The 27466-nt window shown below is 32.5% G+C and overlaps 1 protein-coding gene and 1 long non-coding RNA gene across 2 annotated transcripts; both read right to left on the bottom strand.

Moving 5' to 3' along the window:
- Positions 1 to 2633: 2633 nt before the first annotated feature.
- On the bottom strand, positions 2634 to 19015 carry LOC141677822 (tobamovirus multiplication protein 1-like). Its single transcript, XM_074483895.1, has 13 exons — positions 18602 to 19015; positions 16453 to 16503; positions 16164 to 16197; positions 14609 to 14695; positions 14469 to 14520; positions 12190 to 12361; positions 11926 to 12024; positions 7161 to 7221; positions 5148 to 5212; positions 4834 to 4908; positions 4668 to 4743; positions 3720 to 3883; positions 2634 to 2946 (listed from the first exon to the last, which is right to left on the bottom strand). Exons 1-13 carry the CDS (start codon positions 18704 to 18706, stop codon positions 2923 to 2925), a joined length of 1065 nt encoding a protein of 354 aa, XP_074339996.1. The 5' UTR covers positions 18707 to 19015; the 3' UTR covers positions 2634 to 2922.
- A 6231-nt stretch (positions 19016 to 25246) lies between these two features.
- Positions 25247 to 25812, bottom strand: LOC141677569 (uncharacterized). The gene is made up of 4 exons (XR_012557468.1): positions 25772 to 25812; positions 25559 to 25702; positions 25442 to 25492; positions 25247 to 25339 (listed from the first exon to the last, which is right to left on the bottom strand). It is a non-coding gene; the product is annotated as an uncharacterized LOC141677569 (long non-coding RNA).
- Between the last annotated feature and the right edge of the window lie 1654 nt (positions 25813 to 27466).

Below are 27466 nucleotides of genomic sequence, written 5' to 3'. Positions count from 1 at the left end.
GGGTAAGAACCCTTAACTAAAATTGTGTCAAACATACCAAATAATTATTATATATATTATGTAAGAAATTGTTTTTTCCCATGGTACTTTCTCATTAGCTATAATTTTAGCCAACATATCTATGTTGGCTATATTTGTCGAATGTATATAGACCTTTAGTTAAATTACAGATCATCTATTACCATAATAAAATAAAATATTCTATTTATAATAACTTGAAAGAATAACAACATACTTTTTTAAAAAAATAGCCGATCTTTATAGCCAACTCATCGGAGTAAATCAGCCTACAAATTCAACAAATTTTACATAATCATTATTTTATTTATTTTAACCAACCATTTTTTTATCATAGGTAACCCGCAGCCGCTACCCTTCGGGTGCGCACCGGGTAAACCCTACAAGCTCACACAATAACCTACAAATCACGCGAACCAACCATTTTAATTAACACCCGTTGGAGATTCTCTAAGAAAATGTATAAGTAGATATAAATACTTGGGTTTAATTCCCCCAATAATATTTTTTTTTATATAATATTAAATATAGGGGTAAGTTAGTAATCTTACTGAAAATAAAAAATCTCACTTCAGTTTTTATTGTTGGTTACTGTAAAACTTTATGCATGATCACTGATCGATGACTTATCTTAATCCAGTATATATGATGCAGACTCCAAAATTCTTGAAAATGAAATGTATATTCTAAAGAGTAACACTGCAGCTCCGCACATTTTATAGCAACACCGGCGACGAACATCACACATAATAGCTGTCGTTTAAAGGGTAATGCACAAGGCACTGGTTAAAATCCCCGACTGTGGACGATTACCGCTGTTTGGAGTACGGAGTGTCAGAGCTTAAAGTAACACCGCAATTGAATTTACCCTCAAGGGGTGTACATTTACTCTAAAATATTTATTATAAATTTGATTAAAAAAACCCAAATAATCCAAGTTTAGAAAGCTGAAATTTATAAACACAAAATTTGTAAAGCAAAACTATAACAAAAATTTATGACTGCTGTATGTTTTAACAGCGGCAATTTGTGAGTCAGTGATCTCTCGGACTTCCAGGATCAGGATCAGACTTCCAGCCTACACGAGATCTCTTTTTCTATGTTGCTCATTTTTACTTTTCATAACTACTTAGATACAGATATAAATTTAAACAACTTACCAAAGCAAATGCATATTGTCAATATTATTTTGGAATTTCTCTGTTTAGCCAAGAACATAACAAGTTTCTTCTGTACATGACATGTAATTTAAGGATTTAAATTAGGGTTAAACCTTTATTTTGTGACTTTACACTCAAAAATTGAATATGATTTATAGAGTAATTAGTTCTTAACATATATAATTTATTTTTAATTTTAATTTGTCGGATCGGTTCGGGTGTTTTTGGTTCTGTTTTATGTTAAAACCGGAACCGAACAATCGGGTTCAATTTCGTTTTTTAATTTTTCGGTTTTGGATTGGTTCGGTTTTATACAAATTAGTTTTCATCGGATTTTGCCGGTTTCGGTTTTAATCGGGTTTTGCCGGTTTCGGTTCGGTTTCGGTTTTTTGCTCAGCCCTGTACAGGGTTTGGGTTAAACCTGCCAACCCGAGCTTATTTCACCTGATCCAAACCAAAATTTTATAAATCGAATATATTTGGATTGGAAAATGGTAAACTCGGTTTAAATGGGTTGATCCAACCCTCTATGGATTTTGATTTTTTCAAACCGAACCAATCCAACCCGATTAAAAATTATATATTTACTAATCTGTTATTATTTTCCATATACCTGTTCGGCCCATTACAATTACATAGCCCATTTATCTAAGGGTAGTCCATGGTCAGCCACTCATCCTTAGATCTTAAGGTTGTCCTGGATAACGCTGTCCTGGAAGTTAGTGTTGGACCAGAGAAAGAGCTTGTGATTATTGTTTAAATATTTCCTAAATTATAGTATCATTATTCAGTTCGACTGTTAACTTATTTGTGAGTCTCTTTACTCTGTTATATCCCAGAATCATGCTTGACTCTTGAGGGTCTGGTTTTGCATTGTTGCATGACTTTTATTCTCAGTTTATTTACCCTTGACAAAAAAATTATTTATTTATTTATCCGAACAAACCAATCCAAACTTAAGTACCCTAAATGAGTCGGATTATGAATTTATATTTTATTAGTTGGTTTGGAAATTTACAAATCCAATTACTCAGGTTGGATGATAAAATCTCCTAACCCGACCAAACTGAACCGTGTACACCCCTACTCAACGCGATTAATTGGAAGGCACACCTCCCCGGCAAACGGTTGCCGAGGACAGGGCAATATGATAACGGAACTGAGCCTTGGGGTAAAGATAAGATGGAGATCCCGGATCAGTCTTTCTGTACAGTGTACATTCATGACTCAACGCATTATCACTGAAAAATAATTGACCTGATTGATCTTCACAGATCACATTAATTTGTTTTATTTTAAATTTTATCGAGTCAAACGGATATGGTTTTGTTTTGGGTTTTGAATCACATCTGATGGCATTTCTTTTGGTGCTTTGACACAAATCTTATACTCCCTTCATTGGGATTTAACTACCAGCACAAAATTTGGTAACCTCTTCTCCAAACAAATTAAACATCTACCAACTCTATCAATCTTATATAAAAACAGATCTAAGAATACAAAGGAAATTCAGACAAAAATGGAAATGATGAACATAAAAGTAAATCATTTGTCCCTTTAGCTATTTACAAGGGTCTTGACCCAAAACAAAGTAGCATCAGTCTTACGTCTGCATGCTGATTGCTTTGTTGCAGATGTGTGTTTTTCGTTGTAGCCTCTACCCAGTACAGTCTCACTGATTAGGCTCAATACAACGTCAAGTTTTACACCATGAGCATATACGATGATTCGTTGTTTCAGTTAATCATATAGGGCTTGCTCTTGATGCCTGCAATAACAAATTTCAGTTAATGGTATACAGGAAAGTCCATATAGGTTTATAAAATTAAGAAAAAAAACAAGTAATTAACGCAGGAATGGGGACTATAGTATATCATGCACCCTCTGAAAGCATGTATCATGCGTATGTGTGTTAGTATAAAGGCCACATTTCTGCCATCAACATGTAAATTACATTAATACAAGGAATAAAGTAAAGTTCCATGAAACAAATTCATGTGAAACAAGTAGGTAATGTGGGGTGTTGTACATAATTTCCTGAATCATCTAAAATTACAAGGCTCAATATCCTTCATAAGAACTTATATTTCAGCAAAACAAGGGAAGACTACGGAGCCCGAAATTTGTGAGCAAGTATTACCCAATAGTGACCTGGAGTTTTTAGTATATAATATTCTTTCCTAAATAGCAGAAGGTGGTGTTATAGTGAGACTATAAGAGGATGCCAAACAGGATTAGAAACACAGAGAGATCCGTGATATACAATGTATTGATGGCAATTTTCATAGACTTTGGATTATGATGACTAATAAGAAGCTTCAAAGAGAGGGAGAGGGAGAGAGGATCGTAGATGGACATTTTAGTTTGTGAGAACCAGCAGCAGGCACACAAAAACTTGTTCTACATGCATGAATTCAGATAAACATTGTTTCACTCTATGTGTACAGCAAGTTCAAGATGTGACAGGATTTACTAATGTCCAGCAAGTTCAAGATGTGACATGATTTATTAATTCTACTAGATATCTTTTGTTATTTGTACCTGATTCTGCATGCTTGCGGAAGCAGTCCAATGTTGCGGATGTATTCTAATTGAATCATCATTTATAAAAGCTATGACTGCTGAATCTTCTTGTACATGTACCACAGATGATGGTGGTAATTCTCTCATTACCCATAATACAAATGCCGATGGCACCGAGGAACCTGAGAAGTCAATTCAAGATAAACTCCTCGCATTTTTTCAAAAAATAACGTGTATCCCATTAATATGCAGCAATAAGAAATATAAGAGTAAAGAAACTATGTAAATAAAAGCCAAGCTTTCAAGATTGATAGCTTTACTGAGGTTTAGGGTTCTTTCAGAGGAGAGGACATTTAGTACTTTCATACCATATTCCGTATCTTTATATGTGGTAATGAAATTTATAACAAGACAATCATTACACAATTTGCACAAATAATCTGAGTAAATTCTAAAGTAATGAGAGAATCCAGAAGATAACTGTTTTTTATGCAATGTCCCTTTAAATGTAATTAGTCACTCCACATAATAGAATCTACACATTAATCAAAAAGTTCTAACGGAACAATTGCGGTCTTTACTCCATCTTTTCACACCATATTAAAAGCAAGAAAAAAATGTTCCTCACGAGTGTATTTCACTCTCACTCAAAGTGTCCAAACTACTCTCCCAATACTCTACTTTGCTAGAATTCTCTAATTTCATGTGTTTCTAATGTTATCTGCCACTAAACATTGTTCCTGAAGATAGTGTTTATGTATAACAATTTAATAACTAAAAACAACCTAACCAAGTGTTCTGTTTGTTAAGAGAATAATTTCGGGTACTTATAGGTCAATCTAAAAGATCGGACTACTTTAAGATCTTCCGACTCATATAAATAATATGCAAAAAGAGTTTAGAAAAGAGACAAAAATTAAGTCCTCACATTATTTAGAGAAATACAATTCGTGTAGAACCAATTACCTATAAAATAGTACAAGACTAGTAAAAGAGAGGTGCAGAAACCATTAAGGCTCAGCTCATTCCAGGAATAAAGTAACTGCAACAACAATAACGTCTATTTTAATGATAGTTACTGAAAATGTAAGTCTTAGAAACAAAGAAAAATGAGGAACCCGGAAGAACATACAGGTATATCTGTGAAAATAGCTATACAAGCGGTCGACATAAAACACACTACAGAAATTATGGCCAAACCTGCAACCTGCATCCAACAAACTACTTATCAAAGGCCCGGAATAAAATAATGAAAAATGTAATCTAGTGAAACGAAGCATTTGACTGGCCATCAAAATTTTTCACAGCCATTGCCCATTGGAGTAAATCTTACGGAACTTCAAAAATCAAGAGGCCATGAAAGAAATTGCGTTTAGATTTGTGGAAAAACTATACTAGCATTACATAACTTATTAATGTTTGACAACGAAGGGGTTCCTGACATACCTTCCACATCTCAGAAGCAGCACTCTCTGATCTTACTTTCCTCATTTTCAAGGATAGTACAAGTCCTGAGTAAAAGTTTTAACATACAGAAGTACAAGAAAAAAGAATTATATAAGAGACATCAAGATTCTATAAGACTAGACTTTATCAAAGTAACACTGTCACAACTCACAAGTCACAACTATAGCCAATGATCAAAGTGCCACTTTTAACCTAGTCCAAGTTCTTTTAAGTGAATAACCTACCATGCCAACTGACCCATGCAAACCTTTCTTCTTCGAATAATTTGGTGCTACTACTGATCTTTTAATCTTAACTAAATTTCTCAAAGCATTCTGACTAAAAGTAACTTATATATACACTTGCTCTTTATAGAATACTTTTAAGTTATGTGCCGAATCAATGATTAACAAGTTAATATTGTTTAAGGTAATCTTATATCAAGAAATAGCATTTTAAATAATATTTTTTATTCGATTACTTCATCCAAGAAGAACCTGAATTTCGTGAATATTTAAAATAATGTGTTCTATGTACATATGACGTGCCACAAGACATGAAGACATATTGACCATTTTCCTTTGCTATGGGTAGGTTGGAAGAGAAACAATGGTGAAACCATAAGAGAGAAGCAAAATGTTTTATGTATAAACTTGTTTTCCCTTGTCCAATCAAAATGCATTTTACATTAGAAGAAAATCAAATTAATCTAATAACTAGGGAAAATAATGCAGCAAGATAATACATAGGGAGATCAAAACCTTGTCTCTATTCACAAAAGAAAACAGGGAACATTTATGTGGTGCTTGGCATTGTTTTCTGTCTTTTGTTTTCAAAATCGTGTTTCCAAAAAACAATGAATAGAAAATTACTTTCTGAAAATAAAAAACACTTTTTTGTTTGATAGGGCACAAAATATCTTGATGCAAAGTAATTGAATCATTGTAACAGTGCAGAGGAAGGTTGAAGCTTTATATTGAGAGAGTTCTAGATTTGGACAACAAATTTATAAATTATGAAAACAAAATTTTCATATTTTTTGTTAGTTTTCTGAAAACACTTTTCAGTGAAAACAGGACCAAACACCACGTTCATTTATTTAAAACTGTTTTCCATTTTTAAAACAGAAAACTGTTTTTTGGTTATGAAGCCAAAATAGAAATTTAGATTTCAAGATATATTTCGTAGCATACCCGTTAAAGAAATATAAAAAAACTCAAGATGTTATTAAAAATTTAATACACTGATTAAATGAGTCACGAACCCCGTAATGGCAGAATACAAGCCACCAGAAGTTATCTAAAATAAATGCACAAGTAAACATTATACATTCTGTCAAAAATATGTTAAATACGAACTATCTAAAACTTCAAAAATATCTCACAGTACTTACAACTAAAGAAGAATTTCAAAACTACAAATTTAACAGACACCCCTCCTTTCTTAAATAATATTGGAACTGCCATTATCGTTTTTGGACAAGTGAAAGCAAGTCAGTGTTACTTAAAATGCATAATCAATACTTCAGAGAAATTTAAAATTGAAAAACCTCAAAAATGTCCCTTGAGAAGAGATGTTAAATTATTATTTTTTAATATATCCCAGGTATTGGTTCACGTATGCATCTAATCATCAGTATTTTAATGCATATTTCACCTGAGCTTAATGTTTAACAAATTAGGACATTCATGTGTAGATGTAGTAAATAAAGCTAATGCTTTAGATTTAACAAATCCTCCTCGTAACCCATATACAATATATATACCAGTGGCAATTTTAACATATTGATTTGTGTTAACAATAATCAATATTCAGAATACAACAAATGACAACAATATCATGTCTTTGCAGCAGACGAATAAATTCATTAAGCATATATGTCATGAACGATAAGCTTATTAGGAAAATATCTCTAGAAAAGCAAAGAAATCCTACATATTTTGAAAGGAGTCCCAGCATAATTGCTATACTACTGAGAATATGATAACAGATAACTCACAGATCAGTACTCACCATAACCTGCTAAAGCTCCTCCTACTAGAAGCGCTATTATCGCAAAGACATCTTTGTAGACCTGCATGATCATCAAAACAACTCCTATCACGACCTTTTTTCCATGAGAAAAAAAAAAGGAGTTAACTTCATTCTAGAATCCAAAAGAATACTTAGAGCCTCATCTTTCATTATATTTTATTTCATTTTACTTTTTATTTGGGAGGGGTGGGGATGTCAATCCCAAATAAGTCCATCTTTAGGTGAAGAATTACCTGAGATGTTTTGCAAAATGATCAAATTTAAATAGAAATGTCCGGTTGCAATTCATCTATTATTATGATAAGAAACTTGAGTTGGCATACAATTTCCTCCACACATCCAATGAAACCAATTTATATTAACTTATTTATCAAGTGAAATTTTCAAGTTCAATGAACTCGTGTTCAAAATTCAGGTATAGGAATCTTGACAAAGTCTCACTGATCTATCATAAAACATAAGCCAATATATTATAAACCAATAATTTATCTGTGAGGCCTTTTTGGGTTGGGGTATTCCACCAAGAGAAAAGGTATCTAGTATGAAATTTCATCTTCACACTGGTCTATGGTGTATATATAAATTCAACATGTTAAGATGCACAGAATTTGCCTGAGAAAATATACCAACATATATGAAAAAAATAAAACAATGTATAATTAGGTACGATGAAATAGTAATTTAGAAAAGCCGATGAGAAAGAACAGGAAAAAATGAATTGAAATTTGCAAACAGAGTTCAGATGCTGACCCCATAAATAATATAAGCGAGATGGTGTACAGTGATAAGGCAATAAAAAAATCTACTCAAGATTCTATGAACTGGAATTAGATTTGGTTGGATGATAGTTGGTGCTCATGCTAAATCCATCTCAAACTGAATTAGCTCTTACACTTTTTGGTGGAAATTTTTCTTTCGAATGAAATTATTTCAGAAAGAAAAAAATATTCCCTACGTATTTTCTATTCCAAATAGGGACTTGTATGGATAAATAAACAAATTACTGCCCAAGATCATCTCAGTAGCACGTTCTTTGTTTTCAGTACATTTTACAAACTCCGCAATAAAAGCCCAAAACATACAACTCTGCTTCGTTTTGAAACATCTCTACATATCCAAGTAAAAGAACAAGTTAACAAAGGACTCGGGATAGCTTGGTGATAAAGGCCATTTCGCTCCACCCGCGACAAGATTTCAAAGATTTACCATATATCATAAAACAAGTGAATAATTAGATAAAAAGGTAATTTAATATTAGTAATAATATATATATAGAATCGCAAAGCAAATTAATCCATCCATACTATATTATTTAAGTCGAAACATTAGAATTATGGTAGTTGGCCGTTGTCGGCACTTGGCTTAAATAAAATAATAACAATAACACGTTGTATTAACTACAACTATCATTATATAACCACATCTCTGACCCTATATATTGTCAAAACCAAACCTATTTTAATGAGTTTAATTAATTGACATTGTCCAACTTAATTTATTAACTATTCTAATATAAACACATCTATGCCTAGATCCGGAAATTTTGAACGACACGACTTACACGACATAAAATAAAACGAAACTTTAGTTTTTGTGTTTGTCTTTCTAAGTATACGACACGAAAATACACAAACACGAAAGTACACGACCGAGATTTAGTGTCAACTTTGTATTTTCCCTTCGGGTACACGACAAGACACGAAGTATACGACATTAATAAATATTATAATTAATGAATATATCTATATTTATAATAGATATATGCATATTTATTTTTAAAATAATTACTTAATTTTATAATATGTATATAAACGTGATCTAAATATATATTTTTTAATATATTTCATAAAAAAATTTACCTAAAACTCTTATATTTTTGTTTATTTATTTATATATTTTAATTAAAATTAATATTCAATTTTACACGAATAACACGACACGAAATGACACAAAACGAAAGTACATGAACACGAATCCTAAACATGTCGGTTTTGTGTTTGACCTTCAAGTACACGAAACACGAAAATACACGACACGAAAGTATACAACACGAACGAATTGACAGGTGTAGCCTACTTAGATTTAGAAAAATGTATAGTAACTGACCCAACTAATAAAAACATATTTTAACGGGTTTAATTATTTCACAAACCTTCTGACAAAAAAAAAATTATTTCACAAACCTAGTCTAACTAAAATACATATAACTCTATAAATTTAAACACATCTTTGTGGCCCACTTATTTCATAAACCTATTTTAACAGGTCAAATTATTTTAAAAAACCGATTATAATTCAAATACATATAGCAAAAGCAAACATATATAAAATATTAAAATAAAATAACAAATATCAATATTAACCATGCATCAACAGTTTTGGATACTGTTTGTTGTACTTCATTGATTTCTTAGTACTCAAATATTTCAGGATAAAATTTTGAGAATATTAGAAATTGGCTCATTCAATGGAGAATTCTTGGATATTATTCTCATGACATTTGCTGGATTGGGTTTATGTTCCGGTATGGGAAGATTGATTATGATTTATTCTATTAATAAATGTATTGGTAACACCAAACCTCTATGAAGACAAACAAGGAAATTCTTCAACACTAACATACAAGAACAATAACTTCTTATCGAGGCTCCAACCCATGAACTTTCTAAAAGTCCGTATATCAATGGACGCTATATCATCATTGTAGTCGCACGCAATGCGCCCATATGTAACTTGACAATTGACATTATATCATCTTTCGATATTGCATTTCCCAGCAGTCCAGCAATAATATAACATAGATACACTAATTAACATCTAATATTTAATTTGCAACTTGGCTACCTAACTTCTTCGTCTATATTTTATACAATAGGTCCTCATTACATGCAGAGAAGTTGCTAGTTTTGCCTTTGCAATTATTTGAAATTAACATGACTTGAGAGTTAGATGCTCCTATTTTGTACTATAGTGATCCAAATGTCTGACAGGCACCAACTGTGCCATAATAACAATATCTGTGATAGCATTCTTCACTAAATAGCTTGACATTATACTAATGATTAACATAACTACCTTGATTCCAACCACTGAAGACCTACTGCCGGCAGGTGTTTTTTAAAACGCGGAAAGGAATAATATAAGAGCAGTAATCATGAAGTAAATTCTAGAATTAAAATCAATTTACATAGTAAACAACCATACAATATTAGAAGGATTAATAAACCCAGAACAGTTTGGCCTAACTATAATTTTATACTGTACTCAATCTTAAAGATATCACACAGATTGAAGTATAAATAATATTTAGCTCATATTCGTGGGGAAAAAAATCTTAAAAAAGGATGTATTTATATGGTCCTAAAAAAATAACCTAGATCAAAAATAGTTCATACCAATATTTTGAAACAGTAAGCGTGATGAGATTAGTGCAAACTTTAGACTGTCCCAAAATGATAGTCCATGAAATAAACACAGCCTCGAGAGCTAGGCCGAAAGTACCTGGACTTAAAAACTAAACCCAATAACTAAGAATCGCATTAAACATGAAATAAAATTATTCATCAATTTATTGCAATGATTAAAAGTGATCCCTAACAAATGAGAGTATGTCCAAGTAAAAAGACATAATGAAATCTAGATTGGGTGAATCAATAAAGAAATCCACTATATTAATTATTTCTTAACTAGTAATAGGTGTGAAAGTTTTGATCACAACCCAAAAGTTGTTATAATATTGTACAATTGAGGTATAATGTACATGTTGGCATCAAATTAGAATATGTCGAAGGTGTTGAAGAAAAGAATTTTGGGTGGACACCTAGACAGGTGGCTAAAGGTGGACTGCATTCTGAGTTGTTTTAAATATTGAGACTTAAGTTATCACGTTGCGACTGTACGAATATAAACCTAGACATAATTAAATAAAATATTAATGTATAGCCATAACATAAGAATATGTCAAGCCTAATTATCTGCATAGGAGTCATTTTAGGCAATGTTGAAGGTGCTTGACAAGGGCAGTTTTAGATAATAGTAGGTAGATGCTAAAACCAAATATACAAATAAAAGAAATTGATTGAACTACTATTATTTAGGTAAATAATGATCCGGAGATAGAAATGCTAATAATTCAATTTATAGATATCGAAAAAAATCAAGATGCACAAATTTTTTGGAACTCTCAGTTTAACAAGGTTTTCGAAATGAGCGAAAAGCAACATTTATAGCTTTTACACAGTAGACTTTTTGAGGCTTCTCCCTGCAGTGCCTTAACGAAACATATGCGACTTATCCACATATTGAGCAATGTAGGCTCTGAAATGCTCTAACTGAGTGTCGCCATATCAGGTCATAATGCCCTACTTTATTCCTGCATATTCTACGTATCCTTTTTGTAACTTAAAATTTTCTTTATCACAGTAGGTACACTCACTTATCGTAAAAGAGTACTGTAATATTTGTAAACAATCAAAAAACAACAGTTTCAGGAGGCACCTTTACAGGTATACGGATTCTGTAGTAAAACATAAGCTTTTTTCTTATATTAGGAAACCTTAATTTTAGAGGGGGGGGAAAGCGTCCTTTCCCGGGGACAAGGCATATTTACATAGATTTTAGTATCAGTCAATACACTGACAATAATAATCGAGTCAAGTACAATACATTAACATTAGAAAGAAACATAAGTACATAGTTACAATACATTAACATTAGAAAGAAACATAAGTACATAGTTCCATACCCGTGATACAGTTAACGAATCAATAGGAATTTCTTCTCCCATTCCGAGCCACATTAACACAGATGAGGCTACCATCAAAGCAAAAATCAATAGGGTAACCTGGTAAACAAAGTGACGAATTAATATAATTCAAGTCATGGTTCATAGTTAGAAATAATACAAGATTGGCTTATTATACTATCTGCAGAATTGGATCTTTGATTAAAGCAGGCGAACAGAAACACTTGTGAGTAGAAAAAGCGAAATTTTGAATAGCTTTTGTACCAATAGCACAACTTTTTGGCGGCTCCCAATATGACTAAGCCGGAAAGAGCAACATCTTCTGCATCTATCGCCACTGGAACTCGGTTTTTTCATCTTTTCCAACAAAGCTTCTCGAGGACTGCATCCTTCTTCTTCATCTTCATCATCATTATTCTGATGGCAAATGTCCACCCTAAAAAATCATCCCCAGAAAATGTATATATTGTAGCCCGTAAAAGAGATGGATTTATGTTTCAATAGAAGGTAGTCACTTTATAAAGTGTAACAATACCATAACCTGTGCGTTAAGTAAAAAATTTAATATTTTACCGATAATTGTCTCTTGAATTACATTTTTTAAGGACAGATAGTCGAAAATACACATATTTGTAAGAGTGAATATATTTATGTAATATATATCCAATGATTTCATCCTAACATATTCCCCATGTCACAGTGCTACAGGAACATATAAATAATTACTTGGAATCAATTATGTAAAAGATCTATTATCACTTTCTAAAAGGTGCAATTCAGCCAGCCATAACTATGATCCGAGGTGATCTCGTCGGATAATGCCATCAGGCTTGTCACCTCTAAGTCTGTTTCCCTTACCCTGACATTAATAAATAACTGTTAAGATAGACCACGGGCATGACATCATGCACTTACATTATCATGGTAACATAATGGTGCATGCTGTTACCGTCCAAGCATAAGTAACAGGTTTTATTTTCTATAAAATGATCTCATGCTCTTCTGGTAATGCAATAGTAGTAGAAGTTTATGTATACATTTAAACAAAAACAGTTCTGCCTTTTTTCGTGTCCTTATAAGAGCTTCTGCCCCCTTGTAATCTCTTTGTTCAATCAATATTTTCTCATATAAAGACATTCAATATACACAGAATGTGAGATGATATTAAAGCAGGTTCACAACATCAGGAGAAATCAATAAGATTACTACATGAAAATTAGCTTCTTACTAGAAAACCAAGTCAAATTCCGTTTTTTTCTGTATTTTGACCCTCAAATCAGATTCAAACAAAAATATAAACACATAGAGACAACAAGCATGCTTGAGCGACCAACCAGCAGAAGTTCAACCAAAATAACTTCTTCAGACTGATGCTGGACAGCAAATACTTTGGGCTTTTTGTCCCGCTGTCCTAAAACGGGAGACGCGTGCCACGTGCCGCCACACGCCAGCACGTGGTCCCTATTCTGATTAGATCGATTTAGAAAAGGTTTCTTTACTCGTTATGTGGAGTTAAACCTTGGTGCTTTGGTTCAATTCCGGTAAGGCTCTCTACCTAAAATTTGTGTTTTTGGGGAAAATGTTTTATTTTTGAGAAAAATTGTTGTCTCTCCTTTTGCAATTGATCAGCCTATTCAGTAAGTGTACAGGTCCGGTTTCTTTATTTGTGATTTATGGTTCTTTTTTTGTCTTAGGAACTTCAAGAATTCCCTGGCCTTGTTCTACATCGCTCTTGTGTTGCTGCGTACCATTCTTATGCTTTACCAGAAGTACAAGGACAAGGTTGAGGCTATGGCTGAGAAAGGAGAGACCGAAAATAAGATGTTGCACACTTGGTTCAATATCAAGGTCTTAAGCAAGATTCCTTGGGGGCTGTTGAAAGAAAAAAAGGGTTCTAGGCAAAAAATACAGGGATTGATGGCCATCTACCAACTTGGTTGCTTGTGCAATTCTCGGTATTACCAAACTTCTCCGACTTCAATCGAAGATTAGTCAACCCCAAAATTCATTTCAAATTCCAAGATGGGTAAATCCAAAGATAGGTCTTTAAAGTTTAATCTTATCGCTTTTTTGGACATGTTGCAGTCATGGGTACCTAGTGATCCACTCTTCAACCACGAGATGAGCGTTTGAGTGAGGAGATATGTCAAGATAGAGCACGAGCATGACACCATGCACTCAACATTATCACGGTTATTGTTCCAACTTCCAAGTTTGCGGTACAAGTCTTATTTTCCTATAAAAAGAGCATATGCTTCTGCTGTTGCTGCTCCTTGTAGTTTCTTAGTCTAATCACTGATTTCTCATATACAAACACAGAATGTGAAAATAATAATGATTATGTGTACTTATAAATGTGTAAGTGTAATTGCCTTCATATCTCAAGTAGTGGAAAGAAATACTGTATGTTTCTTTCGTTTGGGGCAATAAGTCGCACAAACACAATAATGGCTTCCTGACAGGCTGTACAATTTCTTTTAAAAATTTGTTTCATTTTTCCGGTATATGGATCCTTTCATATATAATAATAGAGAAGCACGTACCAGAAAGATAGAAGCAAAAGAAATGCTGCAAGGAATAGAATACCGGGAAAAGCTGCAAAACAAGATTTTTATCATGTAAGTTTTTCCCTATTCAACAAAAATCAGAAAGTAATGCAATTATTTGTAAAAGAGGAGCATACCCATTACAGTGAAGCCACATGAGCTTGACCAGCAAAGCCAACCCTTACAAGCAGCCAGAAGAATTAACACAAAGTACAGAAAATACCCTGGCATAGGAAAAATCACCTGGATCAGATACCTCAAGAAAAAGGAAAAAAATATGTAGTTTGTGTGGTAAAAGTTATAAAAAAGGACCAACAGAGCCTTATCCACAAAAATAAAAGTAACAGAACCACTAATAACATGTTCTCTAATGATACATCTTCAGTGCAGTGCAAGTCTGTACTTGTAATATATGAAACTTTTTAAGGAAAATTGACCAATTACAAATTATTTTAGTTCTCGCCAAAGTAATAAGAAGCGATAAAAGATACAGAAGATGGAAAGAATGGACTTGTAGGGAACCTTATGATAATGATTACTCCCTCTGTCCCGTTCAATTCTATACAGTTTCCTTTTTGGGACGTCTGTCAGGATTGCAGCATTAGTATAAAAGTACTAGTAGTAGTATGCTATATAGTTGTAAGGGTAGTACTGTAATTTCAGAGTTAGTTAGAACTGCAGTATTATAAATAGCAGCTCAATTGTAATTTGAGAGTATGCTTGATGAAATAACAGAAAATGGGACTTTTTCCACAAACTTCTCTCTCCCTTCTCTCTAGGTTTTCTCTCTCTAAAAACTTTCTTCTTCTGCAAGTTCTCTTCGAACTCTACCAATTCTTTCCTTTCTACTTCTAATATCTCTCTATTTCTGTCTCTATCTCTCTGTTCTCAGCTGTAACAAGCTGTTTATATCCCTAAAACACAGAAAACTACAAAATTATACATAAAACAAGTCAGGAATCCATCAATTCCTGACAACGTCCCTCTCAATTCTATACATTCCAAAAATTGTAAAGTTTTATACTATTAACTTAACTACTATCCACTCACATCCACTAATTTCTTTCACTACACCCACTTTATACATTAAATATTAATCGGTCCCACCACTTTACCCACTTTTCTTACATTTCTCCATTAAATTACATTTTTTCTTAACATCCGTGCCACACCTTGTATGTATACAAATGGGTGGGACGGAGGGAGTATTAACTTAAAATTTATGATTTTATAACAGGCTAATAACAAAGGGGGGAAATGTTAAGGAAGAAATAATAGTTTGAAAGGACGGTATATAGCCCCATCCCTAGTAAGCACATAATAAACAGGTAGAAACCCCGTCCTGTGCTTCATATGCTCCCCCAAGGATGGGGGCGCTAAGCTGTGATCTGCTAATATGAAACTTTATTGAAGGCATCGTAAAAATTTGCAGCTAATAAGCATTACTAAGCTACAGACATGATGTTGAAGTGTTCCAGTATTATCTCTTTTAACAAAATGTTGATCGGTAAAAATTAGAAAATATTATGAACCACAACTACTGTTTATACTTACCTATATGTGCTCTTTAGCTTTGACTAAAGTGTATCTTATTTCTTAGTTACAACATAAACGGATGAAATAATAAGTGGACTAGAAGGAACAATTCTTGCATAGAACAAAAGTGATTAAATTAACAGAAAAACTTCTTACCCAAGTTCGACAACCCAATCATTAGATGAAACACCTGCAATTACAAATTTAATCAAATCAAATTCAGATTGATATATTCACAAAGAAACACACAATAATAAGAAATAGATAACACACAATTGGCATAAACTTTGATGTGGTTAACAAAAGGAAATGACGACCCCAGAGTACCCACTCACAGCCCCGACCCCAAGTTCTCTCTGGGGTCCTTTCAGTGTAAATATTATCATCACTTAAAATGACAATGGAAGTAACATTGATTTAGGACGAGAGTAATAAGATATCTTACTTTCTGGCGTGTCCAACCAACTTGTGAGTTCCTCGTATGAATCCTAATCAACTGTTACAAAAATAATCAGAGGTAATAAATCAAATGAGAAAATTAATTTAGGCAGGAAAACACTTAAAGGATTATGACTTTGTAATTTGTAGAATTGTAAGCCACGAAACATGAACAGATTTCAGCAAAGACTTTAATTACAGACACACAAGTAATGAGGCAAACTACTACAGCATTAATCAGTTTAAAGAATTTCATCAGATAACCCTGTCTTAAAACCTTTGAGCTGGGGGTAGTTCAATACTATAGAGTGTAAGATGACTGGTTAAGCACTTGGAAAGAAGCTACTCTAAAATGCTAACAGTAAGTTATACACTATCAACTGTCTAGTATTATCTGCCAGGCTTGGCTTAGCCTTAGCCTAGTGAATACCCTTTTTAGAAATAAGAGGTCGAGAATATAAGCCTTAACAAAGACATGCATTATTGAGAATCTAAATTTCTAAAATTGACCATGACAGAGAAAACAACTAAAAAGTATCAGGCAAAGAGCTCTCAGTCGCATTATTGAGGAACACTAATGCTCACTTCAGTAACACAGCACTACATCAAATATCCATACAGCCGCTAAAATATCTGATGAACGAAACATATGCTAATTTTTAAGAAAGAATAAAAAATGATTATATACAGCCACCAGAAAGCAAAGAAAACATGAGTGCAACCAGGTATCTTTTCTTAGAAAATTATACATATGCTACTCAACTGTCAAGTTAAAAGTAAATTCTCATGTTTTAGATATTCTATAACTGAAACAGCATGCATTAGTTTAATCACAGTATACTTCACTTGAATCGCACACATTTACATGTTTAAAGGGATTACTGGTAAATATTATGTATGGGGCACTTATTCTGGCTTAAACAAGTACATCACTAACTATACATTTCTTACATTGGTCTTTAGATAAACTTGTATAAAAAAACCAAAAAAATGATAGCTGAAATACATACAATCCAATCAAAGGTTCTTAGTCTTACTGAAACAACTAGTTTCAGCTGAAACCACAAACACATTGATATAAAACAAAACTGTTCTGAATTAAAAAATATTGCACCCTTAATTCAACACTATCACTCCCAAATAACAAAATCCCACAATTTCAATTAAAAATAACAATATCAATACAGCCATTAAGACAGTTGGTGAACAAAACATAAACTAATTTTGAAGCAAGAACCAAAAATGAATTTATACAGCCACCAAAAAGCAACGGAAACATAAATGCAGCTAGAAATATTTTCGTAGAAAAGAATCTTATACATATGCTAGTCAACAGTCAAGTAACCAAGTACATTCTCACGTTTCAGTATTTCAGATATTTTAAATCAACCAAACAAACCCAATAAATACCGCATAGCAGTATCTGGGGAGGGTATAATGTATGCAGCCTTACCCTCACTCAAAAGAATGAAGAGGCTGTTTCTAGCAAAGATGTGTGTTTCAGATATTCTATAGCTGAAAATTCATGCATTAGTTTAATCCCAGTATCCTTCACTTAAAACCCACAAAATTCTCATGTTTAAATGTATTACTAGTAAATATTATGTATGTGGCACTGATTCTGGCTTAAACAAGTATATCGCTAACTATCCATTTCCTTACATTGGTCTTACATAAACTTATATAAACAAGAACCAAGAAAACTGACAGCTGAGAAACATACAATCCAATCAAACATCTTCGCCTTACTTAAAAACTAGTTTCAACTTTCCACATTATCTAAAGAACCAATCCGTTTCAGCTCAAATTCCACTCACATTGACACAAAACACAAATATTTTCTATTAAAAAAATTGTACACACAATTCAACATCATCACTCCCAAATAACAAAACCCCGCAATTTCAATCACATTGATAAAAAAACACAAAAAAACTATTAAAAAAATTGTACCCTCAATTCAACACTTAATCCCATATAACAAAAACCCGCAATCTCAATCAGATCAAAAACCAAGAAAACCACATAAATTGCTACATCAAACAAAACCCAATTACTAAAACTACCCAAAACACACATTTAAGCTACATTCCAGAAAAAGATTAAAAATTTACACACACAAACAATTAAAATAATAAATAAATAAAAGGGTGGACCTGAGAGAATGCAATAAGAGCAATAAGGGCATCCACAAAAGCAAGAGCTATATTAACACCCACCAAGGGCTTTTCATAACAACTCATGTCTCTTAATTCCAGCATTATAGATACAGAGTTTTGTATGTATATATAATAAATATAATAAAAGAGAAGGAGTGTACGGAATTGAAAAACGAGATTTTGTTGAAAGGGGTATCTTTCAAGGAGGGGATAGATCTGCTAGTCGATTCAATTCATACACCCTTCTCTCTCTGTCTCTCTCTCGCTGTATATAGACACACACATGTGTAAGTATAGTTGAGGGGATTATATATGTTGTCTGGTGTTGACAAGTGCCAGCTTACAAGGTCCTAGGAACCGTGGACTCTTGACCCACTTCGGTCTCGTCACCTTGGGAATATTCAGTTCCTCCTCTCTCTTTCTTCTTTTTTCCTTGTATTTTTAGGTGTTATTCAAAAATACACAAATCACAAACTTTTAAATGTTAAATGTTAAATGTTAAAAAAAATGATAAAAATATCTCCTTTTTTAGAATTTGTGAAAAGAATATCATTTTTAGAAATGTTTGGCCAAAAATTTCTATCCAATACGCATTTTAAAATTGGGTATTATTAATACGCATTTTAGAAATGGGTCATTTGTGCAAAAAAAAAATCCAAACAAATTAAAAAAAATTGAATACGCATCCATAAGATGCGTATCTAAATTTTCCAATACATGATACGCATGTCAGTAATTCGTATCATGTTTCAGTTCTTTTTAAAAAAAATCCATATTTTTTTTAAATATTACTCATTTTTCAAATGCGTATTACAAATATATTTTTGGTCATATCTTTCAAAAAGTGGTATTATTATTACATTTTCTAAAAAAAGGGTATTTTTGGCCATCAACCAATGTTAAATGCATTTGACATTAGGTAAATTCTATCTTATAATGTTATATACTTATATTTGTCTCGATCTATTTTTAAGTTATTTCATCATAAAAAAATTTAAAATTTTTACACTTTTTTATATTGTGTATGTACACGTACGTATAACTGGGGGTCTTTCGGAAACAGACTCTTCATTCTTATGAACGAGAGGGTGGTGCGTACATCTTAATTTTCTCAGATTCTGTAAAAACATGATATACCAGGTATATTTGGTTTAATTTACACAAATCACATATTTTTCTATATAAATGCGATGCACACTTACACGTAACATTTGTAATCTCGTATGCAATTTAGGGCTCATTTATTTTTCTCATAATCTCTTTTAATCCTTCTTAATCATGGTTCTAAAAATCGGCGATTTGTCCGATAAATCGGCCGACAAATCGTTAATCGGAGAGCTGGCGATCTTATAACAGAAAATCGCCGAAAAAAACGTATTCCGGAAAAATGGGTCAAAATCGTTAAAAATCGGTCAATTTCGGGAAAATCGGAGAAGATTAGAAAAGAAATAATGAAATCGCAGTGAGTTAGAACAAGAGAGAAAAGAAATTAGGAAGAAGAAATTGACAGAAACCGCCTAACAGCAACGAAGACGATGAGGAAATGTCTGAGGAGCAAGAAGAAGATGACTCAAGAATAAACTTATTATTGTTTAATAAAAGTGACACGGTTAACAATAAAGTACAGTGATTTTTGTAAATCAGTGGTACAACAGTAATAGTACTAGTACATTATGTTTAGTACATGATGTTGTTTCAATTTATATACCAGAGAAATGTCATGGGCCATAAGCCCGTATCTACCAAGTGGCCCAATTAATCTCACTAATTTTGTAATTTTTAATATGTACCAGTGTCATATATTTATATATATATATATATATATATATATATTTAAAAATTATTAAAAATATATCCGATTTTAATCCGATTTAATATTCCGATAAATCCCCGATTTCCGATAAATCGCAAATCGGTACCTCAACCGATCTATTCCGATTTCCGATTTTTATAACACTGTTCTTAATAGGTATTTCTTAACAGTTAAGATCATTTCAATTCTTTTTTGATATATTTTGTCAATAAAGAAATGGCGCAATCGTTAAGCCGGAAAAATTACTAAATGATAAAGTAAGAAGGGCGCAAGTAGTGCGCAGGTATCATCACTTTTTTTCCTTCATTATATACTGTGTATATTGCATGTTTTTACTATAACTAGTTATTTTGCCCGTGCTACGCATACGGGGTTTAGTTATATACGATCTATTTTTAAATTTTAAAGATATATATTCATGAAGTAGCGACATTGTGTGACAACATTTTTATACCAATATCATCATGTGTAAACAATAACAACAAATCATTCGATAACGTCTCTTTCCTTTTTCTGTCTTTGACAAAGAAATTGTATATTATTGTCGTCAAATAGTACGAAGAGTTTTATTTTTGTATATAGTTTAAACACGTTTATAGTATAAAATATTAACCACATAACGGAAAGTATAATAATCTAATTACTGGACAAACTACCTACCATTAAAATTTATTGGTCCATTAATTTAAAATTTTGCAAAAACATGAAGAACATCCAAAAGTTTCAACTTCACCGTCGTGCAAAATATTACTATTTGCAAAACAGTAAACAACAATGGAAATAAAAATCAAACATAATTATTGAAGTTCTGAAATGAAAAAATGAGATAATCTTTATTCAAGATTCCTCGAAACGAAGCAATTATATGAATCTTGAGTCCGGTACCAAAACATTTTACTTTTCCTGCATATTGGAAATTGATATAATGTTAATGTAGTATGATTTAATAAATAACTGTACGTATATTTTGTATGATAAATCACATCTAATAATGGGTAATTATACAATCTACCGACCTTTTTAACTCGTTTGCTAGTCGATAGAGCTGAACCTGGAGTGCCTGCACCATCTGATAGACTGGGAACACTTATCTGCAATTTTAGTTATAGTATGAAAATATTTATAAATTCAAGAGTTAATAAATATCTTCAGGATATATAGTATTGTAGGTATATTATGAAATAAGCAGGAAATTTTTAAGATGTGAAACATGAAGCTCACATTTGTATAATTTGAAATTGAAGTCCCAGTATCAATGTCTTCAAGCACAGGAGAAGTGCTAACTGAACATTCATATGCATCCACAGCATAATATATTGTGCTGCTAACTAATATGTTATCATCAGTGAGCTCAACTTTAGCAGTAATTTCTCTTCCTACAATTTGCTTCAATGGTGGAAGATACTTTGCAGGATCCTACAAAGTTACAATCAGTAGACAACTTGATATAATCATAAAAACAGTAACATATGTTTCGGATAAAACAATTAATTGACACTAAAGGGATTAAAGTACTTTACATTGTATCCTTCAGCCATCAGATTAGTTACTGTTTTACCCAACAGTCGTTTCACGGCACGATCATATAAAATAAAATTAAAAGCTTCTGTGTCATCTTCAGCAAGAACAACGATCTTGAACCTGCAAATAAGATATATGAATTGTTGGTGATTTTTTAGGTGGTCAGTTATTTGTTCATATATACATTTAACTTTACAGATTTATATTGATAAGAGTATAGACTGAATTTGTTTCTCGATAACCTCTTTTGTGGTACTGGATAATTCTTCTGGCATCTGGCACATCGATACTTTCCTTCGAACTTTATAACTTCTTCGTGACAATCATTCTTGTTGCATCTACCATACCAGCAGTTGTCACTTTCTTCAACGGATTTAACCTTTACTTTGCACATAAAACTCATCTACACATTCCATTAACATGTTTTCATTTATTACATTCACAAAAAACTCTACTTCGTATTTATGCATGCAGTATTAATCAAATACAGAATGTATTATATGTGAACTTACACATTGATCTTAAATTTGCAGCATATAGATAAATAATACCTTCAGAAAATCAGTAGAAGTTTTCTCACTTAACTCTTTTAGTGTAACCGTTTCAATGACAGACACCACCTCCTTAACATCTGTCATAGTTGGAGAAGAAGTTGTCTTGTCAGAAGGTACATAACCTTCTTCGTGAAACCTGATACAAATATGGATAAATGATTTTGAACTCTTCAAAAAATAATTAACTAATCATCTAAGATATATAGATGAAATATAGTTGATGAAAATGAGTGTACCTCTGTCTCATAGCAAAAATAAAATCATGATCCAAATTGATGTATATCTTAGACGCAGGTAGTGTGCTAATCTGAACAGAACCCGTATATACATATGAAATGAAATCATGTTGAGTACATGTTAATAATCTCACACTTTACTACTTTAATATTGAATTTTATAGGACTTACTCTTCCAAATCTTAAGCTTTGTACTTGACGCAATAACAATTATAGGCTCCTCCTCACCATCTTTAAATCCTGCCTTAACCTCTGTAACACGTGCATCAGTAGTCACGGCAAGATTACCCCATACAGTGACCTTATGAGAATCTCTGTATATGTAAGTTCAAGATTATTAAATAAAACAGAGTTTGACCAACAATAAATCTTAGCCAATGATAAGTCCAATATAAACCTTCCGTCAGTAATCCTGAACTTGCAAATATCCTTCAGACCGTACATAGTTTTGATTTTCCATACATGCTCAAAATCCACTAAAACACCAATCACATCTACATACCAAGACCAATTTTATATGTTGGATTAACAAGTGTATAAAATGAAATAATTTGCGAGACTAATATAAAAACTTAATTTATAAGACTTATTGATACGTAAGTACTTGAAAAAATAGTATAACCTGTTATATAATAAAACAGATGTATTAGTGTCTTATTGATGAATAGAATAGTAAATTCCAGCAGCCATATCTTTCTTCAAGATATTTCATCATCAAGGTGCGTGGGTAGCAAGGTAAGCCATATCCTCCAACCTACACGATATTCTTAAATAATTCAGAAAAAATCATTGATAAAATATTTGAGTTGTCTTATTGTCTTGCTTAGGTGACTGTCCTTCCTTTGTTTTAAGACTTCCAATCAAATGATAATTCTGTCCATTCATCTTAAAACAGTAAGGACCTCCACCATTGTTGATTTTACGATCTATCTTACCACCAAGTGAGGTAAATGAAATAAGGAGTTGTATGGCCTTATATTTTTCAGAAAATATACAGTTTTCTCAGATCCAGAAAGCAAATAGTACGGGAAAAGAGGAGGAGGACGTTCTTTGGGAAATTTAACATGACCATTTTGCAGCAAATTGAGAATGTCGGTGGGCTGTTCTTGCTTGATTTATTGTTTCTCTCTTCATTCCACATCCTAGCTTTACATTTCCCATAAATTTTCGTTGGTGGTCCAAGATCCATATATCTTTTCCAATAATCTGTTATCTGTCATTATGCTAACATATCTACTCATAATAAATTTGCAGATGATGAACTTGATGGAAGTGCAAAAGATGGTGAACATTTACCCGAATATCAGGATGAATACATGGATGAGGAGTTAGGTATGTGTCATTCCACTTCCATCAATACTCATTCAGATATGTTAGCTTTGAATTGTTAGCATCTTAGACTGCGTACGAGCTTTTTAAAAATTGATACTTTGCATTTACATTAATCTTTACTTCTTAATATTACCTGTCACATAATTCTCATATTCAGGCATATCTTCAAGTGGTACATCACTCACATTATTGAAAGCATCAATCAAATTCCTACTTCCTGAAGATGTTGCTTCAGCATATTGGTCATCAATAATGAGAAATTGAAAATTCCTTAATCTGTGACTTTTTCCAAATAATGCAGTAACTTTTTTGGATTTAAATAACTAACCTTTATTATGGGGAAACCAGTCTGCATAGGTGATACAAAATCATTAGTGTAAAAGCTTGAATGAAATTTAGGACTCTGATTACAGAAATCTAATAATCTGAAGTTTGGAGCTACCTGGTAGCGGGACACCAAGATCTTTAGGATCTGGAATGGTAACTGATATCGTATTTCGCATTTCTCTTTTCTTAGCCATAGTAGAATTTTATGTTATGCGAGCATCAATATATGACTTTTTATCCGTGGTCTGTAATCTTGATGGGGATTGTAAATGCCTGTTTGCTAAAAAAATTATTTTGTTTCAGTATTCATCATAATAATCAATCAGTTCAAAAAAAATATATATATATATATTCATAGTTGTAAACTTACAACTATGTCCTGCCTCTTGCTGTGTTGAGAATGGATTGTTGTTTGGTGATATCCTAGATGAAGGTAGCTCAAACATAGTATATTTCTTAGCAAATGCTGGTCTATTAAGAATGATTCGAGAAATATACTTTGCTGCAAAATATAATAAGCATGGATTTTGATTTCCAGTTAATAAAATTACAACTAAATATTACAAATATTTGAGAACATTGCACATACATGCTACTACCTGAAGAAGTCTTCTATTTAGGACTATATGGATGAGTTGTTGAGTTAATTTGCGTTAGTCCTGACTGAGGTGTTAGATCATCTAAATTTAGACTTCTTTGTGATGGTGTAGTAGCAAGTGAAGGCTCAGTTGCACGATGGATTAACCTAACAGAAGCATATCGTCAAATTTCTTGCATTTAGGCCAAAATATATGTTGGGTTCACAAAGTTAAACTCAATGGAGTAATATATTTACCATTTTTACTTGATGTTGAAACATTGGGGTCTGCATTCTCAGAAAATGTACGTTGATGCAACAATTCTCCACGGAATTTAGTTTGCTGAGAAAACTGCAAAGTTCTTATCTTTGTAGCTGAAAATGTTTTAAATATATGTTGTTAGTTTGATGACCAAATAATGATCTGTGAAATAATTCAGGATTAGTTGCAGTACTATCTTTTAAAAAAATGCATACCTTTAGGCGCTGAAGAAGGAGACAATGGGCCAGGACAGAACCGCTTAGGACCTATAAATGCGAGGAAAGATCATTTGCTTGAATTCAAATTTTAAACGTCTGCATCGTCAAACTTACCTGATGATGATTCATGGCTGACATGTCCTTCCTTTAGAGAATGTGTCAACTGAGTTGTTACAGAGCTGTATATTAAACTTGATGAATCGTGGTTATTTTGTGACTGAGAATTCTTATTGGCATGCAAAAATCTTTCATCCAAGCCTGTAAAAAACATTGATCATAATGCTGTGTATTTTACAGTCTATAGAAACAACAACACACTACCCAAACCTTTTGATGAAAACGTTTGAGACAACTGGATTTGATTTTTTTTAATACCTAGAAAAGCAGAATATGGCTTAGATCATTAAGGTGAATACGCTTAAAAGATATACATAACACATACCTAACCCAGAAGACTGTGACTGTGAATTCATATTGGCAGGGAAAAAGCGTTCATCCAAGCCTACAAAAAAAATTGATAAGAATGCAGGCTAGGTTTACATGCTAGTGAAACAAACAAAAAATACCCAAACCTTTCGATGCAGACGTTTGAGACATCTGGCCAAGAGGTTGTCTTTTATTACCTACCAAAACAAAACATGAATTAGATCATTAAGATGACTACGCTTAAATGATACACATTACACATACCTAAACCGGAAAATAGTGACTGTGAATTCTTATTGGCATGTAAAAAGCGTTCATCCAAGCCTACAAAAAATATTGATCATAATGCAGTATATTTTACATGCTATCTTCAACCAAATAAAAAAATACCCTGTTAGGTCACACTTTCACTGTAGAGGGGGTGAATACAGTGTTTATTACAATCAAATCGAACTTCAAGAACTTAAGTAACAGAAAACAAACTTTATTGAAACAATAAACTCTGTTACAATCTGGAACTGTTATCTCTCAGTGATGAACAAAATATCACGAGAGCTGCTAGGGTTACAGTAAATAATATTCTCGATAATGATAACACTTATAGTGTAAACCCTATGTCTGTGTTTATATATTACACAGTTACAAGATAATCGCTAATTGATATGGAATATAATTCTGCTTCCTAATATATATCAATCAGATATCTTTTCTTCCAAGTATTCCATTCTTTACGGAATTCCTTCTTCATGCATATCTCTTCTTATGTTTATCTTGATCTTCTTAACTTTAATCAGCTACTGTCCTTATCTGATCGTCTTTCAGCACTTAAGTTCTGATATCTATCTCCTGATGCTTATCTCCTGATAACATAAGTACTGATATCCCTTAAGTCCTGACGTCCAGTATAAGTACTGATCAGTTAAGTACTGATTTGTCCTGTTCAAATAAGATCTGAAATCTAAACATAAAACATATTAGCCATGACATTATCAAATATATCTAACAATCTCCCCCAACTTATAAATTAGCAAAATATACAAGTTTAACAGATATTTGATGATGTCAAAAATATTAAGTACAAATGCATGAGAATTAGACAAGATAACTACAACTTACAGTCCTTAAAGCTTTTACCAATTCAACTTCTGATAACAACTTTAGTCTGTATACACATCAGAATTTAAGCAGTTGTAGATCTTCGACTTGGCTTCATCATTTTCTGATCTCTCTGATGTCAGGAGTTGTTCTGAGATAATTCTTCAACAAACATTTCTCAGCATATCTGAGTTCATCAATCATTCTCCGTTTGACATCTTTAAGCTCTGCAGTATCTTCACCAGTTTGAAATATTGCAGCTCTGAGATCATTAATCTTTGCTTTTCTCAACTCCTGATCTAGTCTTATGACATAGGCTTTGTCAGACTCTAGATTAAACTCAAGCCCCTTAATACCAAGATATGTTCTGATCTGTGCAGTATTAGGCTTCATATCAACAATATCACCATTGTGATTTCTGTACTTTGGAACATATATGCTGTCAGACTTAACAGAATAAAGTCTTTTCTGTCTCTGAATCTGTTCTTTCAAATAGTTTGC

This window comes from Apium graveolens, chromosome 8, assembly GCF_009905375.1.
Source record: "Apium graveolens cultivar Ventura chromosome 8, ASM990537v1, whole genome shotgun sequence".
Classification (NCBI taxonomy): domain Eukaryota; kingdom Viridiplantae; phylum Streptophyta; class Magnoliopsida; order Apiales; family Apiaceae; genus Apium; species Apium graveolens.
This window is presented reverse-complemented; position numbering and strand designations above follow the sequence as displayed.

What these genes read in the sequence shown, in the direction of transcription:
- LOC141677822 (XM_074483895.1), bottom strand. Translation starts at nt 18,706, where the DNA reads ATGCTGGAATTAAGAGACATGAGTTGTTATGAAAAGCCCTTGGTGGGT. An exon ending in CTATTTTCACAGATATACCT is followed by an intron (nt 4,744 to 4,833) that starts GTATGTTCTTCC and finishes TTGTTGTTGCAG; the next exon opens with TTACTTTATTCCTGGAATGA. An exon ending in AGTCTTGTACTATTTTATAG is followed by an intron (nt 3,884 to 4,667) that starts GTAATTGGTTCT and finishes TTGACTTCTCAG; the next exon opens with GTTCCTCGGTGCCATCGGCA.